The sequence below is a fragment of the Lissotriton helveticus genome, chromosome 8, assembly GCF_964261635.1.
Source record: "Lissotriton helveticus chromosome 8, aLisHel1.1, whole genome shotgun sequence".
NCBI classification, from domain to species: Eukaryota; Metazoa; Chordata; class Amphibia; order Caudata; family Salamandridae; genus Lissotriton; species Lissotriton helveticus.
In genome coordinates this window covers 1,244,268,627-1,244,295,345 of record NC_136069.1, presented here as the reverse complement: position 1 = coordinate 1,244,295,345, position 26,719 = coordinate 1,244,268,627, and the positions used below count along the sequence as shown (strand labels likewise).

At 47.9% G+C, this 26,719-nt stretch overlaps 1 protein-coding gene across 1 annotated transcript in view; it reads left to right on the top strand.

The window, feature by feature from the left end:
* Nucleotides 1-26,719, top strand: part of TUBGCP5 (tubulin gamma complex component 5) — a 463,823-nt gene that overhangs the window by 43,939 nt on the left and 393,165 nt on the right. The window contains exons 2-3 of the mRNA XM_078658229.1: nt 17,860-17,913; nt 18,004-18,112. Coding sequence (XP_078514355.1) covers nt 17,860-17,913; nt 18,004-18,112 — 163 coding nt within the window. The remainder of the gene's footprint in view (nt 1-17,859; nt 17,914-18,003; nt 18,113-26,719) is intronic.

The window sequence follows — 26,719 nt, the reverse complement described above, 5'->3', positions numbered from 1 at the left end:
CCCCACTCGGGTCCCAGTGTAGCACATGCAGGGCAGGCATCCGATTCCTCCAACTGACCTGTACAGACCACCCCTCGGACCACAAGTCTCTTCACTGCGCCACATAAGCAGGTCCGCCAGAGGGGAAGGGGGGGGGGGGCACTCACAGTTCGTCGCGGGCAATCCGTGCATCGGCTCCCGGTCGCCACCAGAGTAGTAGGCGCGTCTCTCCAGGCGCGTATGTGGGCCCCACTGGACAGCACTATATAGCGTCGGTCCTCCAAATCTGAAGAGGCGCCCGACCCTCCAGCACTCCCGGTCGCACAGTGCTCGCTCCCCCGTCCAGGAGCCAATGAGGATGTTGCCTGGCGGGGACTGCTAAACTCGAGGCCCCGGCGTCTCCAGGGCCAGGCAGGCCGCAGTCACCCACTGACGTCCCCAGAGCCTGAAGCAGAATCTAGCAGGGATGTCCCCTGTCACGCCGCTGGTTCCAAGCGGCCCCGGGTCCAGGCAGGGGAAAGCACACCCCAGGACTCACACCATCAGCAAAGTCTGGCCCATCGGGCAGTCGGGCCCCAGCTGTTGTCTGCCCCTACGGGCTCTCCCACACTTGTCCAGCGGATTCCGGGCACTGCAGCTGCCCCACCAACACCAGGGGCGAGCCGCGGCGACTCACCGTCATCTAGGTCCGGGCCAACCCGGGGTCGCCAAACTTGAGGCCCCGGCTGCTTGGGGTCCGCACAGGCCGCAGCGCCTCTGCGCCGTCCCGGGGTCGCCTCAATGCACCAGGCCGCTCCACTGGGCCCTACCGTGGCACCTTCGAGCTCCGGTGTTGCTGTCCCCGGCCAGGGAATCGCCCGACCGGCCCGACCACCGGCCGTCGGCTGCCGACCTCGAAAATCGAGGTCCCGGCTCCGCTCGCGGACTCCAGGCCGCACCACGCTGCTAATGTTCTCGGTGCACCGGAGTGGCAGAGGGAGCGAGTCAGCACACCGGAGGGGATCTGGGCGCCACCAGGAACACCCTCCACACAAGTAAGGTAGTTAGCGGGCTCGGGGGCCAGGATAAATAGCAGATTGTGTCTGGGCCGACGGGAGCTCCTCTAAGCTGCGACCGCCATCTTCGCCCTCCAAGCCACGCCCCCCCCAACCTGTATTTTTTAATTGTATTTTTATTCCTAAGGGTGCTCCTGTTTCTCAGTCTCCTCTATTGCTCCACCTGCCATTCACTGTTGCTTCCATGCCTTGATTTATCCCTTACCCACTACTGCCCACTGTTGGACTTGGCCCTTCTGGCAGGTTCACCCCTGAACTTTTTGCATTTGAACTCTGACATAATTATAATGATTTCTGGTCTTTGCGCACTTTAGCACTGTGGCGCAGTGTAAAGTGCGTGCGCTCTCTGAGTGAGTGTGTGAGATTGGCCTGCCCTCCCATAGGAATGCATGGGGAATATATGTGTTCATGTTAGTTCCTGATGCGTAGGGAGTGCAGGTGCGAGTTTGGTATGTGCGGACTCGTGTGATTAAATGCTGCGCAATGATGTGTGCGGCGTGAATGTGTCTAGTGTGGAAGTGCCACTTCTAGAAGTTGGCATGGTTGTTTGTGTCTGGCGTGTGATTGGCTGGAGCTGGCTGGTGAGCCTGGCTCAGGAGTCAGGATGGGTCTGCCCCGGTGGTGAGTGTTGAGATTAGCATGCTGATGTGAGGGGGGAGTGCACCTGGGACCTGAATAGGGCTGGGCTTTCCCCACACAATGCTGGCTCCGCCCCCTGTGGTGCGTCTAATGACCCTAGCATGGCCAGTGAATAGTGGGAGGGGCTGAGCCCATCAAGAGTGCTCCCAAACCAGATGCGTCTGGTTTTGCCCCACCCTACACCCTAGAGACAAAGGGATTTTCTGTATAAAATGAGGCTGTGACTTCATGTTCATGTTTCCTGACTTGAATCTACCAGGGGCGTGCTGCTGCTGGGGCCAAGGGGAAGGCTTGCCTCCCTGGGTCCTGCCCAGCCCCTGGATGCCCTGGATGCTGGAAGACTTCTTGGGGACCCCTCTGCCTCGTCTGGAATGACTATGGGATTTTTCCTTGCCCCAGGATCCTTTCTTTTTCCTTAGGGACCTTTTACTCGCCCTCTTCACCTATGGGGGCTGTGTTCCTGGGACCCTTCTTGCAGGAAGGGTGATTACTGGGGCCTTTGGTGCTTTCTGTGCCCCCAAGCGCCTTCTGAGCGCTTTATTTCTATTTATGGGCCGAGCGCTGGCATTTTCCCTGTGGGAAGCGCTCCTGCCCTTTTTGCGCCCCTCGCAGGAGCCCACCCTGATTTAATCTGGTTATTTGAATTGACCCCGCTTATTTTTATTTTGATTCCACGACTGGTTCCTACCCCGCGTCCTGTGTGGAATTTTTCATATGTTGTGTTTTAACCTTATTACGGTTTAAGTGCTACATAAATACTTCACACATTGCCTCTAAGTTAAGCCAGACTGCTTTTTGTGATAAGCTACTAGAGGGTTACGCACAGGTTAACTTACTGACTTTTTGTAGTTCACCCTGACAAGGATTGTGGCTGTTCCTCAGCCAATGACCCAATTTCTCACACAAGTCATATGTGGTGAAAATATGCATGCTGAATTAATGTATGAAGAGAGGTGAAAATAAACGACTGACTGAAAACTGTATATCCTCACCTCTCTTAATGCAGTAATTCTTTACAAATATTTGTAAATCTATTTCTCTGGGAAGAGATTCTCAAACAGGCTTTAAAACTTTTCAGTAAATCCCATGGTCCTCAGATTATTGCTTTGGAATTACCTTTCAGAATCCTAAACCCTGACGTCCATCTTCCTCATAGTGTCTAACAATTCTTCAATAGTGCTTTACATTTTAATCCATATGTCCTACTGCAGCTTCAGTCTCCTGTGGTGCTACTTTCCTTAGGTAACCTGGAGCAGGTTCACTTTAATGTATATCAAATCTATTTTGTTTCTATATTTGTACTTACACCTTATATTGCCTTGAGTAAGTCTTTGTGAGTAGGCTCAAAGTGGTAGGCAGTCATCACCACTTACTGCAGCATCAACTTTCTGCCACCCCCTTTTATTTTGTCAGTATATTGATGTACTTTGCTCTTCTTCTCAGGTCCCTGTGGTATTGCTGTTTAGCAGGTGAGTTCCAACACATTAAAAGAACAATTGATGGACAGAATGCAGAACAACGTCATACATTCACCCCAGTACAGAGATCTGGGCCTAAATCCATTGTTTTTCTGCTCACCATGACATTCCAGTTTGGATCCACCCATATGCAAATCAGTCTTGATCCGGCGCCCAATGGTAACAGTCCAGCCCGAACTGCCACTAGATTCAAGCTAGCCTGGCTGATGAGGGTTGTTATCTCCAAACCAGTCCCAGGAGGCGGGGCGAGAGGAACATGGCGGTAGGCTGACGCCGTCCGCGGGAGCTCCGGTCGACCGATTTCCACCGCGTAATGCAGCCTTGGAAAGTACACCAATGGTGAGACAATGCTTGTAAATCTTCTTCTCCCGCATCTAGTACACAGTTAATATCCTCCTTCATTTTTCTATACCGTGACTTGAGCCTGCCTGCCCGGGTGACCGAGACCGAGGTTCTGAGACTGGGAGTCCGGCAGTAGGACCGCGGGGGAATCACCGCCTTCTCTCTTCCCTTCTCGATGGTAGTGGCAGCTGCTTCGGAGTCAGTCGTATCGGCGGCTGTGAAGGCTGTGAAGGGGAAAAACGTTCGCGCAGTGATCCGAGGGGGACAAGAGCAGGAGCGAGAAAACCAGCTGGGATGCCGGGCAAGACTCTGGCGGAGGGCGAGGACGGTGCTTGCCAGAATTAGCCATCGTGCACCTACTGGAGGCAACGCTGTACGGTCAGTTAAAGGAGGGAGGGGGTGCATGCCACGAGCCCATGGAGGCATACATGAAGCTGATCCTTTCTTGGGTGATTGTAACTGTGAGTACGATTTTGGTCTCTGTTTAAGTGGTCTCTCTAGTAAGATACTCAGCTCTGTGACTGCTCTTACACCTTTACAATTGGATTCACGGAGGGTAATGGGATCTGACATACTGCAACTTTCTAATTCAGTACAAGCAGCCCTCCCTAGGGTGATAGAGACCCCATTTCTTTTAGCGCCAAGAAGTAGTAAGGAGGCGACATCTGCACCCCCCCCATAGCTCCTTCAGTGGTAGTTGCCAAAAATAGGTACCAGCTTAGATCTAACTCAGACCTGCAAAAAACAGGATTTCTGGCATCCAGTGTCACGGCATGTCTCGGGGTAGCTCCCTACTCACCTAGGAAAGTAAAAGAGAAGAAGGCAAAGAACCCAAAGGTGGGAGAATTTAAGCGGAGCCTACAAAGAAACTGTCCCCCCCCAGGGAAAACCTACTCCCTCACTGAGATCTTTCTTTAAAAACATGGAGCAGGCAGTCGGCCCTAAGGAGAGTAAGCCTCCCACCCCCACATCTGGAGCTTTTTCCATTTCCGATGCACAAACCTTGATTCCAGGTATAACGTCTCAACCGGTAAGCGCAAAAAATAGATATACTGTCTTGACATGTGATCCAGATATATCGGGGTCGTCCCCTGTTGTTGATGTTGCATCCAACTCTCAAAGCCCTCAAGCTCCTATAGCCCTAGCGGCTGATTCGATTACTCCAGAGGCTACGGATTGGGTAAAAGATCGGGACGGCCGCACTCAGGAGTCAGCTTCAACATCAGACCTCTCGGGAGTTGGGTTTTCACAACTGGAGTCTCTTCTACATACCCTGAGGGGGGACCTGTTATCCAAGCTGGCATCTAAATTTGAAATATCGGATGCCAACCAAAAAAGCATCCAAGATCAGTACTCGAACATGGAGGCAAAATTAGATGATGTGTGTAAACGAACCAGCGCTTTAGAAGAAGAAGTCTCTTTGCTCTCGGGGGCCTCCGAGTGCCATGAGAGGGCCCTGGAAGATCTCAGAACTCAAAATAAAACTCTCCAGATGGATGTCTAGAGACTTGAGATCCACCCCAGAAGGAATAACCTAAAATTCCTAAAAATTACAGAGGGGGTTGAGAATGGGGACGTTAAAGCGTTAATTTGTAAACTTCTCAGAGAGGGGATTCTAAAGGACAGACCCGATATAAACCTCGAGGCCGAAATTCAACGAGCCCACAGGGACCCCTTCAGACTACACAAAGAGAGGAAAGCGCCAAGAAGGATCCTGGTGAATTTCCTCATCTACACAATAAAAGAGCTGATCTTGGGTAGAGCACTATCAGATACCACACTTCAGATAGATTCTGCTAAGTACCTAATTCGGTCAGATGTAGGGAAGGCCACAGCTCAAAGACAATGGGAGCTGGGGAACCGAATGCCCGAGTTGAGAAGTATGGGCGCGCAGGTGCAAATGAAGTTCCCTGCATTCCTGCAAGTGGTTTGGAGAAATAAAACCCACAACTTCTTATCACCGCACGAAGTTGACTCATTTCTTCTTTTAATGAAAGAAACCCCCCAGTAGAACCTACTAGTGGAACCTGAATGTTGCAGATAACAGGAGGAAAAAGGTATATTTCTCTGTAGGTTGGTCTCTCTTGTAAATACGCACATAAGAAATTTAGGGGATATTTAGCGTGATATGGTGGGGTAACGGTGATATAGATGAGTGAGGAAAGGGATGTAGGAGATCTAGGGGTCGAAATAAATAAAATTACAAAAAAAAACAACCCTTAAAAAGAAGAGAGATAATAACTGGATAGGGACAGGGAGAGAGTCCGAAATAAAAAAAAAAAAAGTACACTAGATCTATATTGGGTGTCTACTCTCCTAGCGGGGATAACCTCGACCGGACAAGGGGGGAGCCCCCAATCGGCGACAAGATCGCCTTTGTAGGTATGGGGGGGGGTGGGCAGGCAGTTGGGTGGCAGAGGGTAAAAAGGGAAAAAATATTCCTCATATGCATACCAAAAGAGACAGTGGTTACAGAAGGGAGATGGGCTATGATTCATTCGAGGAAATGTTGGCATGGCCTTCATGACCAACAACAAAATTAAAATCATCAGTTGGAACGTCAACGGGTTGAGGGATAGGAGGAAAATGTCCAGGGTTAACGAATATCTGTATAATTCCGGGGCACATGTGTGCCTACTGGAGGAGACACATCTAGAGAGACCAGAATGTAAGTCAGGGTTGGGCAAACATGGGTGGGTCCAAGATATTTTGTGTTCTGACCAAAGTGGTAGCACGAGAGGAGTGGCAATAGTGATCAGAGCAAACGCCGGGATCAGAGTAGAGAAGTTTGACACAGATCGTTCAGGGAGGTGGCTGGTGGCATCATTATCATGTCATAATATTACATTTATATGTGCAGTCTACTATGGCCCCAATCAAGATGCCCCAGCGGCTCTCCTGAAGTTAAAAGCTAGTCTGATGGAGTATGATGGGCCTGTCATTTTAGGAGGGGACTTTAATTTGATTTTTGATGAAAAACTGGACCGCACGTCCAGGGTTAAATTCACCCCCCCCCCCCCAAAATCTCGGATGGAGCTTAAAAACATAATTAAAGATTTTAATCTTATAGATGTTTGGAGAACCAAAAATAGCACCAAAAGGGACTTTTCTTTTTATAGTCCTAGATATGGACATCACTCCAGAATCGACTATTTCCTTTTAGATCAGTCACTCCTTGCTTCAGTAGACACCATCTCCTATATCCCAGCCATATTATCAGATCATTCGATTGTTGAGCTAGTAATTCATTTCAAACAGAAGGAATTGCAGAGGAGGTGGATGCTAGACAGAGCCCTGCTATTAGAAGAGGGGGTGAGACAAGATTTATTGACCCAGGCGGAGGAATTTTTTAGATATAACAACGGCTCAGCATCCCAGCAGGTTATATGGGAGACATTTAAAGCCTTTCTGAGAGGCTCCCTGACGACCCTTATGATTAGACGGAATAAACTGAGGGAAAAAAAGAATGAAGAAGACCTTCTCAAGCTCAAATTAAAAGACCAGGAGCTCCAGGCGGCCTCAGTAAATCATTCAAACACTAAACCCGGTCTGCAAAAGGAGCTGGATAGTGTACGGGCTGACTACCAAGCAGGCCGCGATAAGGTTCTTAAAGATAAATGGGATACCAGCAAGTTGCAGAACTTCTCGTATGGGGAGAAATGTGGCCGTCTTCTTGCATGGAAATCCCGGCTGGATAGGACCAGAAACCAGATTAACAGTCTATCCTTGCTAAGGATGTATGACATTACAACGCATGCTTTTACCACGCATGCCTTTACATCGCAGTTTTTACAACGCATGCTGTTACAACGCATAGCGCTTTGGGGTGCTGGATAGTGAATAGTTTAATTTACTATTCCAACTCCAGTCCCCGTGGATAGTAGGGAAGGTGTTGGATAGTAAATTAAAACTATTCCCTATCCTAGAGCGCCCCCCAGTGCAATGCGTTGTAATGGTTTTCGTTGTAAAACCTGCGTTGTAAAAGCACTGCGTGGTAAAGGTTGCGAGGTAAAGGATGTTTCCCCCTTGCTAAGTACAGGTGCAGTCACCCATGAGGACGATTTAATCAGGGAGGAAGCCCAATCTTTCTTTCAAACATTGTATACAGCTAATGTCAACTACTGCCCGCAGAGGGCGGATAGTTGGTTAAGTAAAGTACAACTACCGCATCTATCTGAGAGAGACAAAATCTACCTCTCCTCCGACATCGGAGAAGGCGAAATAAGAACGCAGTTCATGAAAATGGCTAAAGGGAAGGCAGCCGGTTCCGATGGACTGCCAGTCGAAGTTTATAGGATAGTTCTGGATCAAATTCTACCCACTCTAACAACCCTTTTTAATAAAATCCTCCAAGGTGGTGAAAGGGCCCCAGACTCGTGGGCAGAAGCTACTGTTACCTTAATTTTGAAGCCACAAAAGGATCCATCTAAAATCGAGTCTTATTGACCGATATCTCTATTAAACACCGACTACAAAGTATTCGCAGGGGTTTTAGCAGCTAGACTAGCCAAAATAATTAAAACCATCATCCATCAAGACCAGTGGGGCTTCATCCCCGACAGGCAACTCAACGAGTTAACTTTTCAAGCCATCGCAGCGATTGATGTTGTAGTTGGCAAGAAACTCCCTTTGACATTGATAGCGGTCGATGCCGCTAAGGCATTCGACCAAGTCGATTGGCTATACCTGTGGAAGGCTCTGGCTGGTTTTGGTTTTCCAAACAACTATATAACAGCAATAAGATCTCTATATTGCTCACCACGTGCAAAAATCCTAATCCATGGTTCTCTCACCAACTGGGTAACTATTGCTCGCGGGACCAGACAGGGCTGCCCTTTATCGCCTTTGTTGTTTAATTTATACATTGAGCCCTTTGTTTGTTTGCTTAGATCTGATTAGATATTTAAACCTTTTAAGATAGCTGATTTGGAGTTAAAATTTGCGTTATACGCTGATGACTTACTTATGTTCACTCCAAACCCGGGAGACGCCCATCCCAGATTAGTAGATCTAGCTGAGGAGTTCGGAGAGGTCTCGGGATATACCATCAACAGATAAAACCGAAGTCATAGAGTGGAATCAGGAAATAGGGACAGCGGCAGCAAAAACTAGAATGAGGTATCTAGGGGTATACTTGGTCCAAAAAATCGAAGATATCTCAAAAATCAATCTAGATAGTCTCAAAGGATGTTTGTGCCCTCCTTCAAAGATGGTCATCTCTCCCTTTAAACATCTTTGGGAGAGTAAATTTAATTAAGATGATCATTCTTCCGAAAATAACATTCCTATTTAATTAAATCCCCTTATCATTCAACACACCATCTATCAAAAAACTGCAGGGTAAACTTGGATCTTTCATTTGGAACTCCAAATCACCAAGAATAGCTCAGAAAAAACTTAGGAGGACCTTAAAAACAGGAGGGCTGGCCCTTCCTGATCTACTAGTCTATTGCCACGCTTTTCATTTTAAAAACTTTTAGACCACTTGCAGGTAAAATTGATGTATCATCTTTAGGGTTATTGTTCAAAGCACTATTGCAAGACATACCACAGGGTGAAGCTTATTTTCTCTTTAAGTATGGGGATCCAAAGTTCTTTAAAAAAGTCAGACTCGGAGACCTTAGGGGCTGCCTTAAAGAAACTGGGTATTTATTAGGCAGAGACTGGATATTCCTTACTATGTAGTGCAGGCCCCCATTTGGGAATTCCCAGGAATCCCGACCTGTCTCGATGACCAGCTATTTCGGCCCCTGAGGATGGCAGGGTTAGAATGCTGGGGGGACCTACAGGTAGATTCGCAGCTTCTAAGCTGGGAGGTCTTATCCAGTTTAACCAGAGGAACACTTACCAGATTGAAATATTATCAGTTGTCTGGATGGTGGTCAATGAGATCATGGAACCTGAATAATCCCAATCCAAAATTCGATCTAATCTTTAAGACTGGCAAGTGGAAAAATCAAATCTCATATTGGTATACAGCCATGTTAGATGCTTATAACATCACAGAGTCAGAGCTACAAAAACTTTGGGACAATGCATCAAATCTTTCACCATCCTGCAGGCGGTGGTCAAGCCCGCTGCATTGAAGCGAAACCATCCCTATACTATGCACAAAGCATATATAACTCCCAAAAAATTAGTTAAGTTTTCCAAGTTAGAATACTATTGCCCAAGATGTAGACTCTTGGGACAAGATCCAAGATTTTTTGAAAGATGTTCCTCCGTCACAGCTGGAAATTACCACTAGAACTATTCTCTTTGGTCTGAGTCATGGTTATAGTGTTAATGATCCCTTCACAAGATTTATTTTTTATGTAATGCTTCTTGCAAGGCGTGAAATATGCAGAGCATGGAAGGACCCAATCCCTCCTACTTTTTCGAATTGTTTAAAACACATTATTCTTACTAGTAAATCTGACATGGCGTGTGACCCCACAAGTTTTGTTAAAATCTGGGCGCCCCTCGTGGCTTGGCAAGATAGGTGAAAGCTGAAAGGTCTTTCTATGATTTATCCTGGGCCCAGTCGGTCTCCCTAATCTCCGAAGTAACACAGGGCGCCAGCTAATGGTGTGAACAGGAGTGGATTGGGAAAGCAGTGGCAACCTGAGGGACCGGGCACGTTCCGCTACGATATTGGTCTTTAACATCAGGGCTGGAACAGACTGACCAAATCGGAAGGAGTAGCCTAGTTACCCTTCAGGAATTTCCAGATTGGTATATGAGGAAAACCAAAAAAAAAAAGAGTCCCAGGATGCTGTTTCTGGTGCAGGGAGGACCTGGCTTGGCAGTTCAGGCTGGATTGTTCACATGAGGCGCAGGGTCAAGACTGATTTTGAATATGGCTGGGTCCAAACTGGGATGGCAGTGAACTAAAGTACGATGATGGATTCAACCCAGATCTGTGACTGGGGGTGAGTGTCTGAAATGTTTGAGCACTCTACCCATCATCTCCTTGTGTTTGCTGAGTTCAAATACGTTGTCCACTCCATCCAGTTCAAAACATCAAAGCCAAGATGTACAGTCCTTGGTTGAGAGCGAGGTCCACATTTGAATCAAGTTATATCTTGAGCCCAGGAATGCTGGTTAGGGTCTTCACCACTGTCACCTCTCTGGGAAATCATCAGTAGCCCCCATTCAGCAATTGTCCTTCAACTCTCTACCGTGGTTCTATGTCTGGCAGCTCATTTGTAATGAGAGACGTCTGCAACAAATAACATCATTTGGGGTGAGGAAAGGGCCCTGATTTTCAATGCAGCCAGTGTGTCCACATCAGTCCATTCCAACTCCATCATTCTAGCTCCATCTCTTAAAGGTTCACATTCAGTTCGCGCCCATGTCTTCCATTTACCTTCCCGTGGAGGAGGGCGATGTGTGAAGGGTTCATCCGTCCTGTATCTCTCTCACTCAGGGACTCTTCAGCTGCTGCCCTTAACAAATTCTAGCATAGAATGTCCACTCCATAGCAGTGGCGAGCAGCTCGAGCAGTTCCACTCGGCTCTATGTTCCCTTGACTTAGGCAGAGACACTGTCCTAACGTGGTCCTTCAGCACTGAAGGACTATAGTCTGTTCAATCTCTTCTTCATATCAGGATAGCCCTCAGCTGGGTTCAGTGTCCCCCAGTTCGGAACAGGCAGGCATCTGCACACAAACACACAAGAGTTTGGGATTAAGGGACGTAGGAGGTCCCTAAACTGTCAGTCTTTTGCCTCTGTTCATGTTGACAAGGCTCCTTTACTCTTGTCACTGTTGTACAGCAGTCACTATCTTAGCAATCTACTACACAATATCTTCTAGTGTTAGTTTGAGTGTTTTCTAAACACCTGGTGCTTTCTCTTTTTTCATTTGTTCGGTGGAAACTCATAGGTTTCTGGTGTAGATGTTTATAATCACCTCTGTTCATCCATGGTTGTTAGCTACTGATTAGTTCTTTTATATATAGCCCCTTTCTCATTCTCAGTATGAATTGATTTGATGTCCAGACCTAGCTAGCCAAGGAGAGCCAAGTATTAGTAATGGAAAACTGTTATCCTCTGTGGACAGGGCTATAAGTTGTTGACCAACAGTCCAGTGTCTCACTGTCATATACCTCTTTTAGTGTTGTACAGTGGCTCTGTGATGAGTTTTTACAGTTAAGATACAAAACTATGGGTTTCCATGAAAATAGTTTCCATGGTTTCCAAAATAAGTCTTTGGCGTCCTTATTTGAAAGATCCAGCTCTGTGACTGCCAGGGGCACAGTTAACAAGCATTTGCAATGCAATAGGTCTCGCATTAGTGAAACTTTGAGCTATTGGCGGTGCAAATGCACATTTTTGTTTGTTTAAAAAATATCCCAGTAGTAGCAGAAGTGATAGTAAATAGAAAATTCCACGAATGAAGAAAAGGGTGCAGTACCAGAGGCTGTTAGTAAGTGTCCCTGTGGAGTTGTAAAGGGCCTCTATTCACCACATAAGGTACTGCACCCTTAGTTTAATTTTAAATAGAAAGAATGCTGCTGAGCATACTTTTTCATTTGTTTTTATTGGAAGAGAGATTTTTGTTCGCTTGCGTTTTAAAAATGCACTATTTTTGTTTGTGAAATAAATCTAAATAAAATACAATGGTACATTTTTAAAACGCAAGCTAACCAAAGTTTCACTTCCAATAAAAACAAGCGGAAATGTATGCTCAGCTGTAATTTATCTTTTTATATTTGCATTAAGGGTGCAGTGCTAGTGGCTGTGGTTTGAGTATTGCTGCACACATTGATGGTGTGGTATGGATGGCTGTAACTTGGGGTTGTATAGCTGGCTGTAGTTTTGGCTGGTAATGACAGCTTTTATTTTGAGTAGTAATGATTCCTTTGGTGCTGGGTGCTATTGGTTGGTGAGGTTTAGTGTACTCCTTTAGACTGTGGTTTTGGGAAGTACTGATGGCAGTGATTTGGGGTAGCATTGCCGTGCGAGTTATGTTTAGTGGTGCTGGCAAGATTGTGGTTAGGACTGTTAGCTTTTGTTTTGGGAAGTTTTGATGGCTGAGGTTGGGTTGTACTACTTGGTGAGAGTTTTGGGTAATACTGTTTGGTGAGGCCTTTTTGTTGCACTGCTTGGTGCGGTTTAAGTAGTACGGCCTGCTGTGGCTGTGGTTTTGAGGACTACTGTGTGAGGTTCGTCACTGGCTGTGGCTTTGGAACGTAGGACAGCAGTGATTTGGGGCAGTGCTGCTGACTGTGATTTTAAAAGATACTGACAGTGGTCATAGTACTCCATCATAAGGTATTGAACAACAACAACCAACAAATGCGCCTCAGGTTTGAGAACTCTAATGAAAGCAAAGCATATAGGCAGAAATTCCAAGATCTTACTTTATTTTGAATTCGTCTCGACTTCACGAGAAAAGCGGAACAATTGAAATGATTGCATTCATTAGACAAAAATGCATCTGGCGGGAGCCTGTCCCCTTCTAATCATAAGTTGAGCCAGAGATAGGCATTTCACGTGTCTGACCCCAAAGGCGCTCACTCTCGAAAAACAAAACAATTTCCCCAAAAGTTATCCGAAAGGGAAAAATGCAAAGAGCGACCCCTCTGCTGCCAGCTGCCCTTAGGAAGTCATTCACAAAAAGTTACCTAACTCTTTTCCCATTAACTTCCCTTTCCACTTTTTTTCTCCTTAAATTTAGACAATGGTATTCTATTTAAAAACTCAAAACTAACAACAAAACAACATTGCAGTTTAAACAAGAACCCCGCTCACCGGGTTTGAAAGAAAGGTGACAGAGTGCGGCGCTCGTGAAACGGGCACTGCAAGCAGCATATGAAAACAATTGGTTGTACCTGCACATTTGAGTCTTGCCCAGGGTAGGACATGAGTCCAAGGGAGCAGGAAATTATGCCACACACTGCGCGCCACTGAGTTGAAATTAAAAAATTAAAAGAGTAAATCAATTATCATTTTACATCATTAGCAGTCAAACGTGGTTCAAAAGGAACCACACCGCCCGAGTTTTCCTCCTGAAAATTCAAAAACTAAAAACAAATACCGGGACCCCAGCACCAAAAATTAAGTTATCACTGAAACTAGAATTATTCGGCATGGGGGGGGGGGAATTATGCAGCAGGGTTGACTACATTATGCTGCAAGAAGCAAAATGATGCAGCGAAACGCAGTATATTTTGCCATAGTATTCACTTTTTCATCATTTTTACACATTGCAACACTGTCGAGGTAAATATTTCACACATCACCAAGCTTTTTGTAACTTTTGATCCTTTTGAGCTAGAAACATTTTTGCTTAAATCTGCAGATTATCCAGCAGATAACGGAGTATGTGGAAAATTAGGCAAATAAGTAATCATACTAAAAACGTCACAGCATCGCATAATTCCAGTGGCTCGATTATGCTTCATCAATTGAAATCTGCAGATGGCCTGAGGTAGCTTAGTTAAGTAAGTATCACGTACCTTAACCAACCAGCAATGAGAACGGCCCATTTTCTTTGCTCCACGGCCCTGCCACAGCCAGAAAGAATGTAGTCCAATTTCGCTGTTGCGCGCGCCCTCCCCTCCCCACCCCCCTCCTACAACCAACCCAAGACAGATCGTTCACTCACAATTACGAAAATAAAATGGAGAACGGAAACATTCTGAAGACAAAGAAAAAACAAAAATCCTTCAGACATTTAAGTGATGAGCAGTGAAGGTCAGAGGTTCGACTTTCAGTGAAAGGGGAAACCACTAGGGCCAGCTGGTCCCGCAGACACACCCTTCAGCTAGAAAGTACAGTCAATAACATGTGAGGCGAGAATGGCTGAGCACGGGCGCGTTCTTGTTGGTCTTCTTGCGAATGGCCATGGTGTTGCTAACAGGGGCCTGGCGGCAGCGGTGGCTCCTGTGCTGCTGTGTGCTTCGACTCCTATCTTCCTCCTCCTCCTCCTCCCACCCTGCTGAGCAGTAACACTCTTGTTCTTGCCAAAATGAATTACTGAAAACCGTGACTTGAAGAAATGGTTCACAACCTCTCTTTCCTTCTTTCATTTAGTTGCTTCCCTGTGAAATGGATAAAAAACAAAGCCAGCGAGTGGTGCTCGCACGTGCACACGCCACAGCGAGACATCTGGTTTCAATTATCGCGTCCGTGTCTGGGTATGATAATTGAAACCATATGGCGGCAGTGCGGGTAACCAACACCAATAGGCCATGGGCGGAGCAATGCGCCCGCCTTTGGCCAATTGCGTGCTGTCTTTGTTAAAAAGACGCACACAAAGGCCAATAGGAAAAGCACACCCACGAGCGTGTGCGATTCCTAGGTTTTGAAACCCGCTACAAGAAGTCTTGCGCTTCGCAAGCGGTGCTGGGCACTGCAGCTCTAGGCGCGAGACCTAAAAATAACTAAAATGTTACCCATCTGTCACTGAAAATGCCTTCTTGCATTCCTCAAACAAACTCAATTGGTTGCCACTGAAAAAGGTATGCTATCGGTAGTCCGCCTTTTCAGTTTTGGAATGTTCTCCCTTAACTAGGGCTAAGGCCTGACTAAACTGAATTGGAGTTAGAGGAGACAAGATAGGTGATGTCAGACCAAATATAATGTACAGTAATAAAGTATATAATATATATCAGTCCATATCAATGAAAACACTAAGACTCCCCACCTTTGGGCAGTAGGGATGAGAAGACCCATAAGTGCAGACCAGAGACTGCTCTCAGACTAATAAGCAAAAATAAACACTTAAAAACGAAGCACTGGTTAGCAAATAAAGCAAATAATGAAGAACACCTAACTAAATATCAAAAGAGTATGCTTGAAAACAGTAAAGGTATAAGAACAGCTGAATAAACTGTTGCAAGCCAGGAATCCACCAGCAATGAGGTGTTGCCAGCCAATGTTGCAGTTGAAAACATCCCAAGATCCATGTGTGGGTGCATGTTGACTCAAGCTAAACTCCCATCAAATGACTAAAAGCTAGAAACACATCCACTGCAAACCCAAACACAGAAGCTTCACCAAATATGTACGTTTTGTTCTAGCTAGTTAGATGCTGAGCTGAGGGGACAACCAAAACCACGTTGGGTGTACAGGTAAGTTCTGACACTCAGGAGTTAATTTCCTGTCTTGCTTAAACTCATTTTATTTGCCAGAGAATAATGAATGGCTTAGATATCCTAAGGTAAAATCCTTACGCGGGTCCCTGCAACAGGAGCTAAAACTATTTCAAGATGCTGGAAAGTACGGCTCACGATGGGAGCTCTCTTTGGCTTTTCCCTCCCCCCAGGACCTGATCAGCCACATTCTAATCTTTAAATTTGAAGTGGGGAGAAGCACTTCCCCTTGGGCTGCATGGGAAAGAGGCCAGGAATTGTCAAATGGGTGCTGTTGGGCATGTCTGTGAATGGCTCTAGACCTTCAGTGGTGCACCAGCATTATTGCCTTGTAGAAAAAAACTTTTCAGTGCATTAGCGGTAGATTTACATAAATCCCACCCGTTTACCATACCTTTAAGTATGAGGGACTGGATTGTAAAAGTTGCAAGAAACTACTGCCGCTGAAGCTACACCCCAAAAAACAGATTGTCTCTCTCAGACCTCTTGAAGGCCATGATTGCTCTTTTTCAGTTTGCTTTAGAATACAGAGTTTCACCATGCCAATGAATCCAGAACTGCTAGTGTAACTGTTAGTGGAACAACATCTTCACAGAAGAAACCTCTTTACAGAAGGAGCATTATTGATGATTAACCCGCCTTTCCCTCCCTAACATTGATGGAGTTTTCATCGAGCCACAGCTATACCCATTTCAAAAGATCTTCCTTTGGGCGGTGTTAACCAGACTCCTGGGGAGGTAACTTGAGTAACTTTGTGCGTAGCATCTCTCTTGAGGTTGTCAAAACTGTCTAATGTTTACTGGAATTGCTCCACAGTGAAACTAAATGCGGAAATGATGGAAAATATACAGTGTTAGTTTTTTAGACATTTTGTGCCTTATTTAGTGATTGGTGGATGTAATACTCCGTCACAAACGTTGTAAATATTCCTCTGCTATATTACCAGTGTAATATAGGCTGTGACATTTGTAATATGGCGGACGGGTTATCAGCCATTTTATGACCAAGTATCCCATCAGCCAAACACTAAATAAGGCCCTTAGTCATGTTTTAAACTTTTCCAGTTGTCATTTCTATTAGATCTGATATATTAATTTGGAGGAAGTATTTACTTCAAGTAGTTTTGTGAATTTTATGATGATTTGGCGGGGGAAATCTACTATGCATAAAAAAAGTTTCCTAATCATCCAGCACTGTAAAGATGTGACAGTGCTTGATGCATGACACTCTGTGTTGTTTCATTGGAAACCCTCAATAAGAATATTGAAACGCATATCAAATTTTCCTCGATTCTTGCTCTGAGGCTCTTTAGTGTGTTCTTTCTCCACCCATTTGTTTAAGTCTATGGTCTTAACTCGGGGGTCTCCAACCGTTTCTATGACAAGTTAAGTTTAAACAATAGAAATAGTTCAGAGCTATTGATGCCTTTCATAATTGTTGCAGTAGCGAGCACATTAGAGACAATTACAATTGTGGGTACACATTTGCCGGATTACTTTTTGTGTCCACCCAGATGTGTCACTATACTGGATTTATATTCCTTCGAAATTTGAGTTAAGAAAGTAAATACAATTATACTTCCCTTTACATACATACTTTTCAATATATTGTGGTAGTCTACATTCTGAATAGAATATTTCTGTAAAATATTTAAAATCAAATATTGTAGTAGAACATCAACCACCCTAATGCATAAAATGAGGATACTAACAGCAGTGTCAGGAAGAGCGTTATGAAAATAAAATACTAATAACATTAGAGTCACAACAGTAAGTGCCCACTGGCACAAAGAAATACTACAAGCTGTTAATCTCCAGAGCAGTTTAAATATGTTTTATATTTTCAATCATTTTGTTTTGAAACATCAGCATATCAGTTTTTCACAATACATGTTTTTCTATCAAATATGTACATTCTATTCAGGGTTAACACCATCAAAGAGCACCTTGTCTTTTTTTTTTTTTTTACAAAGTGACCTTCTTCAATATGGCTAGAGTACACTCTCTGAATTAAGTACTGTGCTTGGCTGCACTTCAGGGAGCTACTTCCAGGGTACTGGCAAGTTACTACTAGCTCCCAAGCTATCTGTTGGCGACCTCTGTCTTAAGTAAATTCAGTGACTCTAACTCGTTGTAGCACTTTCCCTGTTAGTGGTACATCTTTCCTGAATAAAATTGCATAAAATGAAAGTTTGTTTTTATCTTGTTTGCCTGCAAATTATTTTGAGTTTTTTTATATGTTGCATTTAATGTGATTTACCATCTTGTGAATATATGTTTTTTTTAGATACCACCGGTTCCTTGATGTGAACAGTCACAGCTTAGAGAGAACAATCGAAGGGTGAGTTTCTCTTCATGCTCGGTTTTAGCAAAGTAGCTAGTAGGTTCTTTTTAAGCATTTGCAGTTATTGTATTGTTTGTGTTTTCCCAGGATATATGAAAAGTTGATAATTCACTCAGATATCAGTAAAGCAGAAAGTTGGAAGAGACTGACTGATGAATTTCTCAGCTTGCCACTTCCCAGTGTTCAGGGCACAAAGGTACACATACTTTTTAAAATGTTTAATCGCAACCAAATTCTCACTATGTTGGTTGAAATTTTTTTTTGTGAAGATTCTTATGGGTAAAATTTCCCCAGGTGAGAGGGAAGATATAAATGAATGACAGTGTGACATTGTATTCTAATATTGCTATTACCCAGACCCAAAAGTTCATTGTATCTTTTTCTATATCTTGCTGTTAAGAGCAGTTTCGGTCTTACAATGAGCATATCAAAGATCTTTTGTGAAAGTGGTTTGAAGATTCCCTCTGTTATGTAGCTACTGAAAAGTGTGTGCAGCAAGCCGTCATAGGCTTGAAAACAAATGCATTTACTCACCCTTTCAGCCCTTGCAAAGTCAATTAAATAAGTGCAATCTAGCATTCAGTAAGTAGTTACATGGTTGATAGGAGCCAGAATGATTGTGCCTGGAATCGCCAATTCCATCCATTATTTGCATCGTTGTACTGTGTAATTAACAAGTTGTTGTCACCAGAATGGTTAATAATCACAAGGGCCTGGAATTACATAAATCTTTTCTGCATGTGGATTGTGGATTCCAGGGACAATTCTACCCCCTGCTTTGAGCGGTTGGGTGTGGGGCATGGGGTAGGGATGCTGCAGTAGAGTATGGAAAGATGTCTTGGCTGACTTGGTGAGATTTGCTGGCGCTCTACTAGAAACTTGTTTTTAAACTTTTCTATTCTTACTTAGATTATTGTTCACCTGATTAGGCTGCTACTCAGGGCACTGCACTAGGCACTTTGATTCCGCGCTCGTGTGCTCATACCCCGGTCCACCGCAGCTCACGTTGTTTGAGTGGTGGGCGGACGCACACGGCGCGCCCCCCCCCCCCCCCCTGGCACATCAGACGCTGAGGGCAGAAAGGCGGAGGTGTACTTAAGACACCGAGCCAGACGCACAGCTGACTTGGTGAGACTTGCTGGCGCTCTACTAGAAACTTGTTTTTAAACTTTTCTTTTCTTATTTGTTTTATTGCTCACCTGATTAGGCTGCTACTCAGGGCACTGCACTAGGCACTTTGATTCCCACGGTCGTGTGCTCCGACCCCGGTCCACTGCAGCTCACGCTGTTTGAGTGGAGGGCAGACCTACATGGAAGCCCCCCCCCCCCCACCTCCCCCTGCACGTCAGATGCTGACGGCAGAGAGGCGGAAGTGTACTTAAAACATCAATGAGCCTAAGGCAAGCCCGTCTGCGCCCGTCCGCACTCGGACCGGGCTCAGGGTTAGTTCCCCTGGCTCTTTTGCTCCAAGGAGGATATGCTACTCTAGAGATACTTTAACGAATCTCGACCCTTCGAGGGGGGAGGCGATTTGCCCAAGACTATTGCCTGATACTCACCCTAAAGATCAAGCAGTCTCCTGCACAAACCGCTTGTCCTCTCTTCCACAGATAATATCTCTTCTCAGTACATTGACGTTCAACTCGACTAGAAGTAATTAGAGGCAAAATGGCGGCGTGTTAAGCAAACCGTTATCAGATAATGCAATAGGGATGGTGCTAGGCTCACTGAGGATGGAATAACCTGTGGCCTGCTTAATGTAAGATCGCTCCCTAAGCACTCCACAGAAATACAGCTATTGCTAGAAATACACAGGTTAGATGTTCTGTTTATGACAGAGACATGGACCACAGCTGGGTTGGAGTCAGAGCTGGGATTGGCCTGCCCAGTGGGGTATAAGGTTTTTCATAAACCAAGACTCAAGGGTCTGGGGGGGAAGGATTGAATTATTTTTAAAGAGGCATTGAATATCTTCCCGCTAGATATAGATGAAATCACCTGCGCGGAAGTATTTGGGCTTCTCCCTTAAGGATCTGACAGGACACTCTCATGGGTATGGAAGTCCATGCACATCAACAGCAGGAACTGAGTGACGCAATTAACAACGTGGCCCTCACCCACACAAGGCTTTTAGTCTTGGGAGACTTTAATCTGCGGGCTAATGGTAGATTGGATACTGCATTCAACAACCTCATTCAGTCCTGTGTAAACCTGAACCTGATACAATGGGTGACAGAACCAACGCACATAGAAGGCCATATCCTAGATATATTTGCTGAGGAAGGCCTTATCACTATGGAGAAAATTCTGCCGGTGGGGTGGTCGGACCACTATTTGGCTAACTTCAGTGTCTCGCTTTTTTTTTAAACAACTCTTTTTATTGATAGATCGTACAAAGGACACAGCACTCCGTACCCCGGAGGAACTGCCACATACAAATCACAATATAATCAGCTATCTATATAACTTCTGATACCAAGAACCTTGAACCCCCCCACCCAACCGACCCCCCCCGCCCTCAACCCAAGCCTCCCCCCCGCACAATGTCTCTTTTATTCCTGTGAAAAAAAGTACATACATATAGCAGTGTGTATCTGTTCGCTCCCATGTCCCCATCACATCTGCCCTTCTGCGTCTCTTAACAATGCTGGCGGTTCCATCCAGAGTCCCCTGTAATCTGCCCATCTTTTCCATATTTTGTAATGTTTCCTGGGGCAGCCCCTGGCCTCAAAAACTGGTCGCTCTAACCCCATACAAAAATCGAGGCCCTTTTTCCACACTACCACCTTGGGAGCCCGTGGGTCTTTCCATGCCTGAGCCACATCCCTCTTTGCGACTGTAAGACCCAGCAGGAGTAAGTGTCTCTTATATATGTTACCACCAACGCCTTCAAGGACGTGAAGAAACCCTAGTTTGGGGGTGCGAGGGAGGTCCCAGCCCAACACCTCAGACAGGCAGTCCCATACCCCAGTCCAAAACCTTGTCAAACTACCACAACCCCATATTGTATTTAGGAAAGTGCCCACTTCTTGCCCACACCTCAAGCATACTGGGGACTCAATCAACCCAGCCCGCCACAATCTCTCCCTGGTGTAATAGGCCCTGTGCAGATACTTAAACTGGATGAATCTCAGACGCACTGCTATGGCCGCACCTCTAGGGGACTCGAGGGCTTCTCTCCAGTCTTCCTCCTCTAGCTCCCCCACATCCTTGACCCAGGAGTTCCGTAGAGTCTGGAGAGAGGATGAGCAATGCGTGACTAGTGTTTGATAGATTCGGGATATTTTCTTTTCCTCCAGGTCTCCCATGAACACCTTCGCCTCTATCGGACTAAATTCAGGCAAGGAGTCCAATCCCTCCAAAGCGGGCGCAAGGGCATGGCGGAATTGTAGGTATTTAAAGAACTGCGTTCGGGGCATACAAAATTCTTCACTGAGCTCCTGACAGGACTTAAGGGACGTGCCCTTCAGAACGTGGCCTAGTGTGGAGATTCCTATAGAATCCTAGCCGCGGAAGCCCCGCAGCGATGTCCGCGCCGGCAGCCGCCCATTATGCCAGAGTGGGGTCTCCCCCGTAAGCCTACCCCACCATCCCATGCGCCGCAGCGACTGTCGCCAGATCTGAAAGACCACTTGCGTAGCCTTGGGCAGCGCCTTCCTCAATCGTGCCGAGTATAAAATAGTGTGTAGCGTCTCAGGGTCCATTAGATATCGCTCAAGGGCATAGGCTGGGTCTCCTCTGTCCCCATACCACCATTCATTCAGGACCAAAAGGTGGGACGCCTGATAGTAGGACAGAATGTCCGATGTCTCCAGTCCCCCACAGTACGTGGACAAAAAGCAGGTGCGCAAGGCCACTCGCACCGCCCCTCCCGCCCACAGGAACTGGCCCAGGGCCGAATTTACTTGCCTGAACCACTGCGGCGAGATCGGAAATGGGTGATTCTGTAACTGGTACAGAAGGCGCGGAAGGGCAACTATCTTGAAGATAGCCGACCTACCATATAGATTGAGGGGCATACGAGACCAAGACTTCATCTCCGTCTGCACTCGGTCCCAGACAGGTATTATATTGCGTTCCCACGCAATAGCGGGCGAGGCTGTCAAAAACACCCCCAAATACTTGAGACCGCCAGTCGCTTCCTGCAGTATAGATGCCCATGGTCCAATCTCCCCACGATCTCCTAGCACCCAAAGGGTAGATTTACGCGGGTTCAAGTACAATCCTGACACCTCACCGAATATTCTCATGATCTCCAAGACTCTGGGCCCTGATCTATTCACATCTGTAAGGAAAAATAAGACGTCATCCGCATATATGCGATTCTGTCCGATGGTCCCGCATCCCATTCAAAGCCCCGCAGTTGCGCGTCTATCCGAACCCACGCCGCCAGTGGCTTCATAGCTAGAGCGAATAGGTACGGCAAAAGGGGGCACCCCTGCCGAGTGCCTCGCCCTATGGGGACGGCCACAGATGTAGCCTCCGCTACCCTCACGAGGCCGTCAAGTCAGTGTACAACAGCTTCAGATATGACAGAAAATGCGGCCCAAAGTTAAGACGCGGGAGGAGTGCAAAGAGGTAAACCCAACTTAGGGAATTGAAGGCCCTGTCAATGTCAGCTAGTAGCAGCGCTGCCTGGGACCCGGTTCTCCCAATCGCCTCTACTGCCACATGTGCTAGTCTGATGTTATGTCTCGTCGCCCTACGGGGCATAAATCCGGCCTGATCAGGGTGAATCAGGTCTGTGATATATGGGAGGAGCCGGTTCGCGAGCGCCTTAGCCAGTATTTTGGCCTCAATATTCAGAAGAGAGATCGGTCGATATGACTCGTGCCGATCCGGGGGTTGTCCGGGTTTACAAAACACAACAATTTCTGCGTGTCTCCAGTCCGCCGGCAGGAGTCCCTGTTCTCTCGCTGCTTCCAGGGCTTCCTTATAGTGTGACCCTAACTGGAGATTATATTTCTTGAAGAACTCGCTTGGAAACCCATTTGGCCCAGGGGCCTTACCTGTATTGAGCTCCCCCAGGGCTGCGCCCAGTTCGTCGATCGACAGCGGAGTCTCAAGTCGCTCCCGCACGTCCTCTGTGAGTGCTCGGGGCGGGAGGGCCGCGATAAAGCCATCAATGTCTGGCGCAGGGAGACTCTCCGACGGAGCATATTGGGCCGTACCCGGCGTACCGGGCGAAGCTATCCGCCAGCACTTTCGGCGCCGAAATAGAGGCCCCAGTCTCGTCCCTAAGACCCGGCAACACCCGCGCCTGAAATGTGTTTTGGCAGAGTCTGTGTAACATCGTACTAGATTTATCGCCCCACTGATAGATTCTGCTCCGTGTCGCCAGCCATACTTGCCGAGCCTCGTCAAGCAGCAGGGACGCATAGGACTGCTGTGCCAGAAGAAGCTGTCCCACATCCCCGCCGTCTCGAGTCACCCCACATTGGGTCTCCAACAACTCCACAGCCGCTGCCGCCTTCACCAACTCCTCCTTTCGTTTCCGACATGCCGCCGCGCACCAGGCGATATCCATCCCGCGGAGCGTGGGCTTTAGGGCCTCCCATAACGTCCCCACATCGGACACTGTGCCAATATTATCTTCCCAGTAATGGGCTATGGCCTCCCCCATATGGCGCTGATAATCTTCCTGTTGCAAAGTCCAAGCCGAAAGGCGCCACCGAAATGGCTGCCTTCCTCTGTCTAAAGTAATATCCACCGTTACTGGAGAATGATCTGACAGCCCGCGTGGTAAGATGGACGCCGCGTCGACCCTCCCCATCACCACATTGGGGACAAAAATGTAATCAAGCCTAGAAAACGATTTATGTACTGCTGAGACAAATGTATATTCCCGGTCATGTATATGGAGATAGCGCCACGTGTTCACCCATCCCATGCCCTGCACCATGTCTCTCAGTTTGGTGGGTGTGTCAGCAACTTGTCCCTCCCAGGTTTACAAGGGTCCATGCAACATTGCATAACATCATTCCAATCACCCCCTATCACCGCAAGGCTCTCAGGAATCTCCGCCCATACCGTATACAACTTCTCAATCAGTGACCACTGTAGTGGGGGCGGGGCGTACACACTCCCAATTACCAGCGGCTCCGCACCAATCATACCCTTTATAAACGCATACCGGCCCTGTGGATCAATCCACTGTGTCGAGTGGATATAGGACAATCTACGATGAACCAGAATGGCCACTCCTCGGGACCCTCTCACAAACCCAGCATGGTAGACCTGATCATAACCATACCTCTGCAGGCTGAGCGTTTTATTACCCAACAGATGTGTCTCTTGGAGCAAGAGAATATCCGCTTTCTCTCTTTTCCCCAGTCTCAGAACTGCGCCTCTTTTAATTTTATCAAGCATCCCCCGCACATTCCAGCTTAGTACTCTCATAGACGCCCTAGGCGTCCCCAGTCCGCCATCTAGTCGCAAGCACATCACAGGGCGCAGCAACGGGCACATCGGGCATGCACACACCAAGAACAACAATCCAGACGACATTGTGCCACCCAACCCTCCGCCCATCCCTCCCCAACCTCCAACCCCCATACCCCCCCCAACTCTCCCGCAACTCCCCAACCTCCCCCCCCCCCCCCATACCTCAGCAACGTTGAAGTACCTGTCGCGGCATAGGATATCCCCGACCCCCAACGGGAGACCAGAGACCTTCTATCCCAATGGATCCCCATGAACAGCCCACCCAATCCCCAAACTACCCCCCTGGGAGATGAACTCCTCTGAACTTGGGGTGTGCGTCCGCCCTCTAGGTCGCTCCCCCCCACCCATACTCGCATCCCGTGTCAGCAATACCATTAGCATCTATACTTCCCTGATAGTAATTCCCATAGTCATTGTCCATCAGTAGCTGGACCGTGTATATCCGCTCAAGCCTTGCCCGCAGATCCGTACGTTGAGCCTTGAAAAGGAGCGCCTCGAACCCTCACAAATCTGGCTTTTAAGTGTCTGGAGCGACGGCCTCCCCCTTCTCCACCTCCTTGGATGGAGAGCGTCTCGACAGTCTGGATCTCCAGTTGCTCCTACTTCGCGAGCGTTTGGGTGTCCGCAGCTGCGTTGTCGTCGAGGATGAATCAGAGTCTCTAGCAGGCGGAGTGTGCACCCTGACGCGGACAGTCTCATCGGTCCAGGCAAACACCTCCTCTGGAGTATTAAAGAATAGTGTGCGGGATTGAAATATCACCCGCAGGCGGGCCGGGTAAAGCAAGGCATATTGGATATTGAGGTCCCTCAGGCGTGCTTTGGCCGCTGTAAAGGATTGCCGTTGTTGCAGCACCATCCTGGTAGCTTGGCTATCACCGGCCTGGAGCGAGCACCAATCGGAGGCTTCTGGGTCAGCGCTCGATGTGCCCGCTCGATTATGAAGCAGCATGAGAGGGACTCCGGGGGGAACCATCCTTCCAGCCATTGGGTCAGGAAGGTCTCCATGTTGCCCTTCTCGCAGCCCTCCGGGAAGCCAACGAATCTCAAGTTGTTGCGTCGAGCCCGCCCTTCCGCATCCTCAGCTCGGAGCAGTAGGCCCTTCTGAACCCCTTCCATATTGGCTACTTTCTTCTTCAGGGTCGCCACGTCATCTTCTACTCCCGTTATCCTGGTCTCAGGTTCTGTGATACGGGCCACGGCATTTCGCAGGTCTTGGCGTAATAGAGTGACGTCAGCCCCCACGGCCTTAATCTTCGCATCCAGCATGTCTCTAGATTGTGTAATAGCTGCCATTAGGGCTGCATTGCCTGGTCCCGGTGTCTGGTGGCCGCCAGAGGCCCCAGCACCCCCACCTGAGCCCGTGAACTTGTCTATTGGTCCTTGCTTTGAGGCACCACCACCACCTCTGGTCATGTCCGGTGGCTGTTGGGGTCCCCACTCCGGGCTTCACCGCACGTGTCCCCCTGGTTCTCGATGTCGTTCCACTGGAGGAGGATCACTCGCCCACTTCGCACTCGCACTCCAAGGCCCCGGGGTGCCAGCCAGCCGCACCCCCAATACCGTTCACCGCTCCGTTGCGTCGTTTTTGTCAGCTGCTATCGCCTGCGGTGCCCTCCGGCTCTCTTCTCAGTGTGGCAAGCAGGTCCGCCGCTCTCATTTGTTCTGACCTCACGACTGGCCCCACAGCCCTCGCCCTTCTGTACACTGTTCACGTTTGCCGTCCGGGTGTCTGCCCCTCCGCCGGAGTGCCCCTCAGAGTGGCGACCGCTGTGCGTGTCCCTCCTGCCTCTAGATGTGTCCTTCGTCACTATGTGCCAGTCCTCAGGGGCTCGGCTGTCTCTTCACACCCCGGGGGCTCGCTAAGGCACAGATCTAAGCACGCATATCTCTCGCCCTCCGGAGCGGCGGCCAACGACCAGCGACCAAGTGTAGGGCCCAGGAGGGGCCTGGCCCGCATCGGCGGAGCCCGCCGGAGCCTGTCTGTTTGTTGGATGCCGTTCCCGCCGTCACCACCTTCCAGGAAGGGTCCGAACCCCCCTACACCGTCCCGTTTGATCGGCGGACGGTAGGGCTCTACAGATCTCGTGGGGGTGGGCTCCTCGTCTGTCCCCCAGCACCACCGCGGCCCGAATCAGCTGCCGAATCTGTTGCCACTTGCCCCCCAGACTCCGCGGCACCCCGGGGCACTTGTCTTACCCCCCCCCCCCCCCGGTCCAAGGGGGGGGGGAGGTAAGCTGCCTTACTTGTGGCCCTATAGGGCCCGCCGTCGTCTGGTAGATGTCCCCTTCACCCCCGCGTCCAGGTCTGCTCCTGTGTGGACGGTCGCCAAAATCGAGGCCCTGGCTTCTTGGTGGAAAGC